Genomic DNA, 13,545 nt, shown 5'->3' on the forward strand with positions numbered 1-13,545 from the left:
ATCATTAATAAATAAATAAATAATGATAATTAATAAATCATTAAAAATAATGCATAAATCATAAAAATAAATAATAAATAAATAAATAAATAAATAATGATATGTCAGTCAGTAAATCATTAATAAATCATTAAATAATAAATTAATAATTTATTAATTAATATATATTATCATTTTTTAAACATAATTTATTTATTAAACATTCAAAGAGTTATTAAACATTCAGAGCCTTGTGCTGTGGCACTCCAAATTGAGCTCAGGCTTTCATTCTTCTAGAGAAGTTTCTAGAACTTGATTGGAGTCTGCCTCTAGTAAACTGAATTAATTGGACATCATTTAGAGAGGTACATGTGTGTCCCGTGTATAGAAAGTCTCACAATTCACACTGCTTTTCAGGACAAATACCAAGCCATGAAGTCCAAAGAACTCTCTGTGGTGAGGCGTAGATCATGGCAAGGAGATTAAATCATTTTTAAAGCACTCAGTGGTCCGAGGAATGCAGTGGTCTTAAAAATTGTGAAATGGAAGATGTTTGGAAACTGCCATCCAGCCAAACTGAGTAACCAACAAGAAGAGCCTCAATCAGGGAGGTGACCAAGAACCCAATGGTCACTCTTACAGAGCTTCAGAAGTCCTCTGCTCAGAATAGCAGGACAATCATCCTAGCAGCACTCGATCAATTAGATGTTTTATGTTAGAGTTGCCAGACAGAAGACATCCACCTTAATAAAAGGACAAATGTCTGTGTGTTTGTCTGTGCATCTGTGCGTCCATCCGGTTACGTAAATTTTGGGATTCTTAAAAGCAGTGCTAATGCATGTGATGCACCAGCTGTTGAAATGAAAAATGTAATGTATTTTATAAAATTAATTGTGAGGCGCCATCTTTTGGAATGACAGAAACATAGCAACCTCATGGACACACAGACACAGAGGCACTTATCCTTTTATTAAGGTGGGCTAGCTGTGCTACCTGTCTATGATGAGTTGAAATCTAAATAATCAACATGGATTCTCAGCTTTAACGTTTGCTGTGCACCATGCAATGCACATGTCTCTGTTATTTGCCATTTGGTATTGGATTTGTTAAAGCAGCGTTAATGTGTGTGATGCACCATCTGTTGGAGTGACAAATACAATGCATATGTCTCATTTATATGCCATTTGACATGGGATTCGTAAAAGCAGTATTAATGTTTGTGAGACTCTGCTGGTTAGAATGACAAATACAATATATCTTATTGCTACAAATGTTTGTGATAGGCTTCTTTTGGAATAACAGAGACATAGCAACTGGACAGAGACACACAGTCACTTATCCTTTCATTAAGGTGGACTAGCTGTGCTATGTGTCTAAGATAGGTTGAAATCTAAGTAATCGATGTAAACCTCAGCATTAACATTTGCAGTGTGCCATCTATTGGAATATACTTTGTTACACCTTATGGTCACACAAAGAAAAATATATTTTGGGGTGCCAACCTTGCCGCCCCTGTTTACTTAAAGGTTCAAACAAAAACAAATGCTTTGTGGCATGAAAATGAAAAAAAAAATGTTACTACCAAAATAACGTGTCTATAACAACTATGACCTCTTCATTTATAGTCAAGTGATTGAGGAACTCCTTTGCTTTGATCACTGGAGTAAGAAGTGATGCCTCCTTCCGGAAGTTCATACTATTTTGGTCCAGCAACCATTAGGGGCAGAGTCAGTTGCCCTCACTGGCCATTTCTCTGCATTATGGAGGAAGAAGAGGACAAGACGGTTAACAGCAGCATCCCCTCTTGGTCTGGGGTGATACCACATACCTGGGAGGAACTCAGAGGATGACCCTTCTGAATCACATATCTGACAACATGTAATAAGAAAATGCATTGCATTGGTCATTCCAACAGATGGCACTTCAGAAACATTTGTAGTAATAAAAAGGAAAACTATCTGTTTGTTGGAGGATGGAACTGCTCCTGGCCTCCAGTTTCTGCTTGTTCATCCCCCTGGCACCTTCTATCTTGTCCCGAGGTTCAGGTTGGATGTCCGTCTGTCCTTCAGGCTCTCACACAACATCGTTAAGATTGAAGACAACACATTGGTGGTAGGCCTCATTAGCAATGGGGATGTGTAAGCTTTTACAATGGTGTCCAATGATTGGTGGGCTGGTGTGAGTGCAAAATGTGTCTCTTAATGTGGACAATGTGAAGGAGATGATCGTTGACTTGACGAAAGTCCCAGCTGCCCACACCCCACTGCACGTGCAACTGGTCAAGAGCAAGAAATTCCTTGGTGTGCATCTGGCAGTTGACCTTACTTGGTCAGTTAACACCATGTCCATACCTCCATAGTCAAGAAGGGGCAGCAGGGTCTCCAAGCCCACCTCCCTCCATTCCCTTCATCAAGAGCAGATGCATCACCGTCTGGTTTGGGAACTGCAGCATCTCCGATCTCGATGTCCTGCAATGGATAATACTTGTTGGCTTTCAGCCGGGGTTCCCTTTTGTTCCTTTCACGTTTTAGGCCTGTTGTGCTCATTTTTGATTCTTTTATTTATGCTAATGTTATGTTTGTTGACTATCTGCATTAATTAGTCTTTGCTTTTGGTTGTGTCTGTGTATGTAAGCTGCCTCGGTTATGTTTTCATGTGTTTTGTGGGCGGTCCATCAAGGGGTGGGGCCACCTGCCAATCACCAGCAGGAACCGCCCTCCTTCCACCCTGTACAGTGGTGTGCAGAAGTATTCACACCCCTGAGACAGAGAGAGGTTTGGAGCACACACTGATAGGGCGCATTGACGCACCCCCCACATGACAAACCAACACAGGATCCCAGATTAGGACTTGAATGCAGCCATGCAACGGGTGACACCTCAGCACCACCCTAGCTCAGATGGAGTAGAACAGTGTGAGGTATTTTATGGAGGCTGGAGTGCCAATTCTGCCACCAACCACCAAGTTTTTCCCTGCAGGTTGGAGGGCCTACATGCAGGGAAGGATGCAGATTAACGTCATACCCAGGACAGCAGCAGTTGCAGGTTAAGGGCCCAACAGGGCAGTGTCCCTTTTGGCATTTATGGGATACGAACTGGCAGCCTTCCAATTGCCAGTGCAGATCCCTAGCCTCAGAGCCACCACTCCACCCATACACCCCTAGAAAGTCGTCATAATTTTCTGTAAAAGATTTGTACACATTTATTGTGATTTAATGGTATACAGCAGACCCTCGCAAAGTCGCGGTTCAGAGTTTACGGTCTTAGTCGTTTGCGGATTTTTCCTTAGAACCTAACTAATAATTGTTAGTGGAAACCACCTTTTTCGTGGCAATACTGTACTGTAGAGAGAACACAAAGCAACCGTAGAGGAAAACACGGCTTGGGATGGTGAAAGTAGCCAATCCGAGAGCGTTATTCATTTCTCCTTGCTGCTGATTGGCTGCTGCCCTGTTACGCATCTCCGGCAGATGCAGCCCAGCATTCCCGCATCATAACAGTTTACCTCCTGTAGCTCTCTCGAGTGTTTCGCTGAGCATTCTCGTGTTTTTTGTTTTGTTCTTCTTAAAGCCCTAAGATGGCGCCCAAATGCCCTGCACCTTCTAAGGCTTCTGGCAATGAAGTGCCAGAAGAAGTTTAAGACACTCCAGGAGAAGGTGGAACTACTGGATTTGCTCCGTTATGCTGCAGTAGCGCTCCATTATGGCATCAACGCTACATAAAGAAGAACGAGGCACCGAGCAAGAGTACCATATTAGATAGATAGATAGATAGATAGATAGACAGACAGACAGACAGACAGACAGACAGACAGACAGACAGACAGACAGACAGACAGACAGACAGACAGACAGACAGACAGACAGATAGATAGATAGATAGATAGATAGATAGATAGATAGATAGATAGATAGATAGATAGATAGATAGATAGATAGATAGATAGATAGATAGATAGATAGATACTTTATTAATCCCAAGGGGAAGTTCACATACTCCAGTAGCAGCATATTGATAAAGAAACAATATTAAATTAAAGAGTGATAACAATGCAGGTATGACAGACAGACAATACCTTTGTATAATGTTAACGTTTACCCCCCCCGGGTGGAATTGAAGAGTCACATAGTGTGATGGAGGAACGATCTCCTCAGTCTGTCAGTGGAGCAGGACGGTGACAGCAGTCTGTCGCTGAAGCTGCTCCACTGTCTGGAGATGATCTTGTTCAGTGGATGCAGTGGATTCTCCATGATTGACAGGAGTCTGCTCAGCACCCGTCGCTCTGCCACAGATGTCAAACTGTCCAGCTCCGTGCCTACAATAGAGCTTGCCTTCCTCACCAAGGCGTCCTTCTTCTTAATGCTGCCTCCCCAGCACACCACCGCGTAGAAGAGGGCGCTCGCCACAACCGTCTGATAGAACATCTGCAGCATCTTATTGCAGATGTTGAAGGACGCCAGCCTTCTAAGGAAGTCTAGTCGGCTCTGTCATCTCTTGCACAGAGCATCAGTATTGGCAGTCCAGTCCAGTTTATCATCCAGCTGCACTTCCAGGTATTTATAGGTCTGCACCCTCTGCACACAGTCACATCTGACGATCAGGGGGTCCATGAGGGGCCTGGTCCTCCTAAAATCCACCACCAGCTCCTTGGTTTTGCTGGTGTTCAGGTGTAGGTGGTTTGATTTGCACCATTTAACAAAGTCCTTGATAAGGTTCCTATACTCCTCCTCCTGCCCACTCCTGATACAGCCCATGATAGCAGTGTCGACAGCGAACTTTTGCACGTGGCAGGACTCCGCGTTGTATTGGAAGTCTGAACAGGACCGGAGAAAGTACAGTCCCCTGTGGCGCTCCAGTGCTGCTGACCACAATGTCAGACGTGCAGTTCCCGAGACACACATACTGAGGTCTTTTTGTAAGATAGTCCACGATCCATGCCACCAGGTATGAATCTACTCCCATCTCTGTCAACTTGTCCCTAAGGAGCAGAGGTTGGATGGTGTTGAAGGCGCTAGAGAAGTCCACAAACATAATTTTTACTGCACCACTGCCTCTGTCCAAGTGGGAGAGGGATCAGTGTAGCATATAGATGATGGCATCCTCCGCTCCCACCTTCTCCTGGTATGTGAACTGCAGAGGGTCTAGGGAGTGGCGGACCTGTGGCCTCAGGTGGTGAAGCAGCAGCCACTCCTTGGTCTTCATCACATGTGACGTCAGAGCGACAGGCTGGAAGTCATTCAGCTCACTAGGACGTGATACCTTTGGGACTGGGGTGATGCAAGATGTTTTCCAAAGCCTCAGGACTCTCCCCTGTTCCAGGCTCAGGTTGAAGATGCGCTGTAGAGGACTTCCCAGCTTCAGTAAATAAAAATAAGAAATAAGAATATAAGAATATCGTCAGGATATTTTTTTTTTTAGGAAATGTATTTTTTTGAGCACATCCAAAATTTGCGGTTTTTCATAAGTCGCGGGTGCTCTAGGAGCGTAACCCCTGTGAATTTCGGGGGTCGACTGTACAGTAAATCACAAAGTACTGGGGATCAACAAGACTGAAGTGAGGGAAGCAATGAAGAGGATGAAAAGTGGAATAGCAGTTGGCCTGCATGATCTACCAGTGGAGGCATGGAGATGTTTAGGTGAGATGGCAGCAGAGTTAGAGTGAAATTGTTACCGTACATACTCACATATAAGTCGGGTCTTGAAACACGAAAAATCAATCATAAAATCAGACCCCGACTTATACGCCCATTCAAAAATATGACACTTAATTTTTTTTTTTTTACGTCTTCCTGCCTCCTCCAATCTCGTATCAGTTTCTCAGACGCATCGACTTTTGCGCAGCAGCGCAGTTACCAATTTCTTTCGCCACTTCAAGAACTTTTAATTTAAAACCAGCTTGATATTTTCTTCTGATCAAACGCTCCTTCGTAGATAAGGGATGCTTTTACGATAAAGGTGTATGAGGGTGTGAGATACAAAAAACACAAATCAGTGCAAACGTCGCTTTGGAATAGTTCGGGTATCACCGTGCGGTCACGTGGGCACAATACATAGAAAACAAAAGGCTGTGTGCTCCGTGGTTACTCTCTCAGGCGGGCGTTAGCATATCGTAATCTCTTGGACCAACAGCATGAGGTTTTCCACATTCAACTTATACGGCCGACATTACTGGATACTGGAAATTATACTGTAAAAGCAAGTCCCAACAAATCCGCGGGAGAACTTACCCCTAAGTATATACTGTAACTTTTTATCTTCTTCAGTAAAACTTACAGGCGCATCGCGACACAGAGTAGTTCAGACAGTTTTGTGTCTCCACTGCTCAATCCAACAGAGCAGTTTTTCTAAACACAGGGCCATCTTAACATATGGGCACTGGCTGGGGGGCCCATGGTGTTTCTGATGCCCATGTATGTTTCTGATTTGCTGTCAGAAGAGGGGCCACAGCACACTGCCTACTTTGCCCAGGGGCCCATAATGTTGTTGAGATGGCCTGCCGTAAAAGTGTCTTTTTCCTACTCATGCTGTCCCAGTTCACTCCTAAACCTGTGACCCCTGATTATTTTTTAATGCCAAGACATTCTCATTAATGCAAGTGAAAAATAATTCAACGAGCGTAATATGAGACTCAGATTACGGCACTCCCTGGGTGCCTTGTGTGTTGTCCCAGTGTCTGCTCCGACCACGGTGAGTGATGTTTCGACGAGGGAGACATTTTATTCTCAACTACACTCGGTGGTTGATGGGTGCCCACGAGGTGACACTCCTCTGGTCATGGGTGACTTCAATGCACCCACTGGCACTGACAGGGCTGGCTATGAGGATTGTCTCGGTCCCCATTGGTCTGGTGACCGTGGTGAAAGTGGCTCCATGTTCCTTGACTTTACAAAAGGTCAGGGGCTGCGAATCGCTGGATCCTGGTTCCAGCGCCCAGAACCGCATCGTTGGACTTGGTACTCCAATACTGGTGGTGCGGTGAAGGAGATCGATCACATCCTCATGGGCAGATGCTAGAGGCTCTTACAAAACTGCAGGGTCTACAGAAGTGCTCAGTTTCTGAATTCTGACCACAGACTTGTTGTTGCTACTCTGAAGATCCAGCTTAGGTCCAGTAGGTTACCACCTACTAGGAAAATGAACCTGGACTTGGCCAGACTCAAACACCTGGCTGTTTCTAATGAGTCTGCACGCAGTTTGTGTGAGGAACTTGCAGATCTGGATGCAACTGCTGATCCTAATGTGATGTGGGAGACCTTCCATGACAAGATCCTGAAGGTTGCTGAGGGTTGTCTCGGTGTTACCGGTGTTCCCAGAAGGAGGTGTTTCATCTCGCAGGGCACCCTGGATATCATCGAGAGGAGTTGCAGAGCACGGCTCAATGGCAACTCTAGTCTGCACCGGGAACTGAGAAGGATGGCTGCGAGGGCTCTGAGGGCAGATAAGGAGGTGTTTGTTAGAGAAATCTGTGAGCAAGTGACACACCATCTGTGGTCTAGCAACCCACGTCCTTCTTGCAGAGGAATCGAAGCATTACGCACATCTAAATCTGTTCCTCGGACAGTTGGAGTCAGGGCAGCTGGTGGAACAGTCCTTACGGATGGCACTGCAGTTGTGACCCGCTGGGCTGGTTACTTTGAGCAGTTGTTCAAAGCTGATCCTCCGGCTAGGATGTTGGATATCTCTGAGTCCATGGTTCTTGAGGCTGATCCTCCAGTTAGCTGTGAACCCCCCCAGTCTCACTGAGATGGCACAGGTGGTGAACCAGCTGAGGAGAGGAAAGGCTGCAGGGATCTGTGGTATGCGGGGTGAACTTCTCCAGGCTGGTGGTAAGGCTGTCCTCCTGGCATTGCAAGCAATCTTTGCTTCCATTTGGGAGACTGGCATCATCCCAACTGACTGGAAAACGGGACTTAATGTCACTATCTGGAAAGGGAAGGGCGATCGCCTGGATTGTAGCAACTTCAGGGGGATAACACTGCTCTCGGTGCCTGGTAAGGTCCTTGCTAGGGTCATACTCAATAGGATCTGTGATCACTTGCTCACCTACCAACAACCGGAACAGTCTGGTTTAACGCCTAAGAAGTCTACCATAGACTGCATCCTGGCACTGAGGGTTCTCATGGAGCGCAAACACGAATATCGGCAGAGTTTCTTTGCAGCCTTTGTCAATTTTTGTAAAGTGTTTGACTCAGTTGACCGAGCTGCCCTGTAGGACATCCTGAGGGTTCGCGGGATCCCCTCAGGGTTGCTGGATATCATGACCGGCCTGTACACTGGGACTGTGAGTGGTGTGCAGAGTGGAGGCAGAACCTCTGTGTTCTTCCCAGTTGATTCTGGGGTTCATCAGGGGTGTGTTCTGCTCCTACTCTGTTCAATGCTTGTATGGACAGGGTGTTGGGCAAGGTCGTGGGGTCCAGCGGCTGTGGGGCATCTGTTGGCGAAGAGAGATTCACGGATCTTGACTTGGCTGACGATGCTGTGATCTTCACGGAGTCAATGGAGGCTCTGAGTGAGGGGTCTGAGTGTCTGAGCTTGTGAGGGTCCTGATAAAAACCAAAGATCCAGGCCTTTAATGACGTCTTGGGCACGGCCATCAGCAGGGTGTCTGTTTGTGGAGAGAGTGTCAACCTCATTGAGAGGTTTACTTACCTTGGCAGTGACATTCATGTCTCTGGTGACTCTTCCTATGAAGTCAGTAGACAGATTGGGAGAGCATGGGGGGTCATGAGGTCGCTGGAAAGGGGTGTGTGGCGCTCCCGATATCTATGCAAAAGGACGAAGGTCCAATTCTTTAGAGTCCTGGTGCTTCCTGCTTGCGAGTCATGGATGCTATCCAGTGACCTGAGATGAAGACTGGACTCCTTTGGTACTGTGTCTCTCCGGAAAATCCTTGGGTACCATTGGTTTGACTTTGTGTTGCTCATGGAGTCCCGAATGAGGCACATGACCGGCATTGTGAGGGAGCATCAGTTACAGCACTACGGCCATGTGGCACATTTCCCTGAGGGGGATCCAGCTTGTAAGATCCTCATTGTTGGGGACCCGAGTGACTGGACCAGGCCAAAGGGTTGCCCACATAACACCTGGCTGTGGCAGATAGAGGGTCATTTCCAGAGGGTGGGACTGGACTGAGATCCCAAGTTGTTTCGTCGTGTGGTGGGTGCGGCAACGCTCTGTACCAGTGCATGCTCCCCAACTTGACTTGACAACAGTCTTAACATTGAGGCCCTTACAGTACACTCCGTTCCCCAGCCACACTTGCTATCTCAAACTGAGGCATCCTAAGGTGTCCCTGGACCATTTGGTTCCTATAATCGTTCCAGTGTACCCAGTGTCTTCCCTAAGGTCTCCTCACAGCTAGTTGTGCCCATAAAACCTTCACAGGGAGGTGATGAAGAAGCGTTTATAACTTAATACATTTGCAGGAAACTTCTATAGTCGTTTTCCAAGCAAATTAACAAGTACATTTGTTTTTATTTATGTGACTTATGTGACAGACTGGTTTCCCTTAAATTTTCTTTATTTTTTTTCACTGCAGACCCCACCATCATTCAAAGATACGATGCTTCTCTCCAGGAGATGTTCTTCCAAATGTGTGAGAGGGAGCTGGTCAAGATCAGCCTCTTCTATGCAGGTAAGTGGAATCAAGTCCATGACTAAGGGGTCAAGTTACTCCAAGGGTGTTGATTGTTTATAAGGTCATTTAGTTCACTCTGTTCTTATATGGAGAGTTGATTTGTTCCTTCTCAGTCGATGTAAAAACTCCAAAGAACAAAAGCTTTGACTTTCATTTTGCAGAGCTCTTCCCAACACAACACAGGTCTGGTCAGGTCTGGTCAGGTTGGGGTGCAGCACTGGTACAGCACGTTGACGCACCCACCACACGATGAAACAGCTCAGGATCCTGTTTGGTAACCTCCTAGGCAGACACGCGGTCCAGTCCCACCCTCTGGAAATGTCCCTCTATCTGCCGTAGCCAGGTGTTACATGGGCGTCCTGTTGACCTGGTCCAGCCAATCGGGTCCTCGACAATGAGGGTCCTGTGAGCTGATCACCCTCAGGTAATGGTGCCACATGGCCGTAGTGCCGTAACTGACGCTCCCTCACAATGCAGGTCATGTGCCTCATTCGTGACTCCATGAGCAATATAAAGTCAAACCAGTGGTACCCAAGGGTTCTCTGATGAGACACTAAAGAAGTCCAGTCTTCATCTCAGGTCTCTGGATATCGTCCATGACTCGCAAGCAGGAAACACCAGGACTCTAAAGACTTGGACCTTCGTCCTTTTGCATAGATATCGGGAGCGCCACACACCCCTTTCCAGAGACCTCATGACCCTCCCATGCTCTCCCAATCCATCTACTGACTTCATAGGAAGAGTCACCAGAGACATGAATGTCACTGCCGAGGTCAGTAAGCCTCTCAATGAGGTTGAACCAAGATCCAGGCACATCAGCACTGTTCTTCTTCACAGTTGTAGGGGTCTGAGTTCAAGTGCCAGGCCATTCACCATCTTCTACAATTTTGTGATGGCCAGTGTGGTGAGCTGGGCCACTAACATCACTTCAAGAGAGGCCCATCAAAGAGGAGACGGGACAGGCAGAGATCTTTGTTTCGTGGTGCAAAAAGAATTGTCTGCAACTTAACTTTAGCAGACCAAGGAACTGCTTATTGATTTTCACCACAGCAAAGAGACTCCATGTCTGGTCAGTATAGAAGGAGTGGATGCAGAGGTGGTCCACTCCTACAAATACTTGGGGGTCCACAGGTGGGATTGGTCTCAGAATACAAAAGAACTATGGAGGAAAGGGCAGAGCAGGCTCTTCTTCCTTATAAGACTGTGTTACTTTTATGTGGGAAGTGACGTCCTTCATATCTTCTACAGCTCTGTGATGGCCAGCGTGGTGTGCTGGGCCAGTAAGATCACTTCAAGCCCACCAAATCTTCTTCTTCTTCTTCCTTTGGCTGCTCCCGTTAGCAGTTAGCAGTTAGCAGTTGCCACAGCAGAACATCTTCTTCCATATCTTCCTGTCCTCTCCATCTTGCTCTGTTACACCCATCACCTGCATGTCTTCTCTCACCACATCCATAAACCTTCTCTTAGGCCTTCCACTTTTCCTCTTACCTGCCAGCTCCATCTTTAGCATCCTTTTCCCAACATACCCAGCATGTCTCCATTGCATATTTCCAAACCAACACAATCCTGCCTCTCTGACTTTGTCTTCCAACCATCCAACCTGAGCTGACCCTCTAATGTCCTCATTTCTAATCCTGTTCATCCTCGTCACACTTAATGCAAATCTTAGCATCTTTAACTCTGCTGCCTCCAGCTCTGTCTCCTGCTTTCTGGTCAGTGCCACCGTCTCCAACCCATATAACAAAGCTGGTCTCACTACCGTCCTGTAGACCTTTCCTTTCACTCTTGCTGGTAGCTGTTTACCACAAATCACTCATAAAAAATAAGGTTTCTGTGGTGGGAAAGAACCTTATGGTTCAGTGTGTGAAGAAAAACATCCTAATGTTTGTTTGAAATTTACCCTTAGCAAGTCTCCAACTGTGTTCCCGTGTTCTTGATGAACTCATTTTAACGTCACCATCTCGATCCACTGGACTAATTCCGCATATAATTTGAAACACTTCAGTCAGGTCTCCTCTTCATCTCTGTAAAGGCTCAGCTCTTTTAATCTTTCATCATAACTTACTCCAGTAGCCCCGTAATCAGCCTAGTCGCTCTTCTCTGGACTTTCTCTTGTGCTGTTATGTCCTTTTTGTAGTCTGGAGACCAAACCTGTACCTAGTACTCCAGATGAGGCCTCAACAGTGTGTTACAAAGACCTGAGCAAAACCTCCTGTGACTTGTACTCCACACGTCAAGGCGCTATATAACCTGACATTCTGTTAGCCTTCTTAATGGCTTCTACACATTAACAGTTGATCGTGTCGAGTCCAGTACGACTCCTAAATCTTTCTCATAAGGTGGACTCTTGATTTTAGATATACAGTCATGGCCGAAATTATCGGCACCCCTGGAATTTTCCCAGAAAATGCACCATTTCTCCCAGAAAATTGTTGCAATTACAAATGTTTTGTTATCCACACGTTTATTTCATTTATGTGCATTGAAACAACACAAAAAAACAGAGAAAAAAAGCCAAATCTGACATCATGTCACACAGAACTCCAAAAATGGACCAGACAAAATTATTGGCACCTTTTCAAAATTGTGGGTAAATCGTTTTATTTCAAGCATATGATGCTCGTTAGAACTCACCTGTGGCAAGAAACAGGTGCTGGCAATATAGCAATCACACCTGAAGCCAGCTAAAATGGAGAAAAGTTGACTCAACCTTTCTGTTGTGTGCCACACTAAGCATGGAGAACAGAAAGAAGAGCAGAGGACTGAGGACTTGAGAACAAAAGTTGTGGAAAAATATCAACAATCTCAAGGCTACAAGTCCATCTCCAGAGATCTTCATGTTCCTTTGTCCACTGTGCACAACATAATCAAGAAGTTCACAATACATGGCACTGTAGCTAATCTCCCCGGACGTGGATGGAAGAGAAAAATTGATAAAAGACTGCAACAAAGGATAGTCCAAATGGTGGATAAACAACCCCAATCAGCTTCAAAACATATTCAAGCTGTTCTGCAGACTCAGGGTGCAACAGTGTCAGCTCGAACTATCCGTCGACATCTGAACAAAATGAAACGCTATGGCAGGAGAGCCAGGAGGACCCCACTGCTGACACAGAAACATAAAAAAGCCAGACTGGAGTTTGCCAAAATGTACTTGAGGAAGCCAAAATCCTTCTGGGCGAACATCTTGTGGACAGATGAGACCAAGGTAGAGCTTTTTGGTAAAGCTCATCATTCTACTGTTTACAGAAAACGGAATGAGGCCTATGGAGAAAAGAACACAGTACCTACAGTCAAACATGGTGGAGGTTCTAAGATGTTTTGGGGATGTTTTGCTGCCTCTGGCACTGGATGCCTTGATTGTGTGCAAGGCATCATGAAATCTGAAGACTACCAAAAGATATTGGGGTGCAATGTAGGGCCCAGTGTCAGAAAGCTGGGTCTGCGTCAGAGGTCATGGGTGTTCCAGCAGGACAATGACCCCAAACATACCTCTAAAAGCACTCAGAAATGGTTGAAGACAAAGCGCTGGAGAGTTGTGAAGTGGCCAGCAATGAGTCCGGATCTAAATCCGATTGAACACTTAATGGAGAGATCTCAAAATTGCTGTTGGGTGAAGACGCCCTTCAAATCTGAGAGACCTTGAGCAGTTTGCAAAAGAAGAGTGGTCGGAAATCCCAGTTGAGAGGTGTAACAAGCTTGTTGATGGTTATAGGAAGCGCTTGATTTCAGTTATTTTTTCCAAAGCGCGTGCAACCAAATATTAAGTTGAGGGTGCCAATAATTTTGTCCAGCCTGGTTTTTGAGTTTTGTGTGAAATGATGTCAGATTTGGCTTTTTTTCTCTGTTTTTTTGTATTGTTCAAATGCACAAAAAGGAAATAAACGTGTGGATACCAAAACATTTGTAATTGCAACAATTTTCTGGGAG

General features: G+C 45.6%; 1 protein-coding gene across 1 annotated transcript in view; it reads left to right on the forward strand.

Moving 5' to 3' along the window:
- LOC114657153 (xenotropic and polytropic retrovirus receptor 1 homolog) overlaps positions 1-13,545 on the forward strand; it is a 128,929-nt gene that overhangs the window by 40,556 nt on the left and 74,828 nt on the right. The window contains exon 4 of the mRNA XM_051931695.1: positions 9,517-9,612. Within this exon, the coding sequence (XP_051787655.1) occupies positions 9,517-9,612 (96 nt within the window). The remainder of the gene's footprint in view (positions 1-9,516; positions 9,613-13,545) is intronic.

Source organism: Erpetoichthys calabaricus, chromosome 9 (genome assembly GCF_900747795.2).
Source record: "Erpetoichthys calabaricus chromosome 9, fErpCal1.3, whole genome shotgun sequence".
Lineage (NCBI taxonomy): Eukaryota > Metazoa > Chordata > Cladistia > Polypteriformes > Polypteridae > Erpetoichthys > Erpetoichthys calabaricus.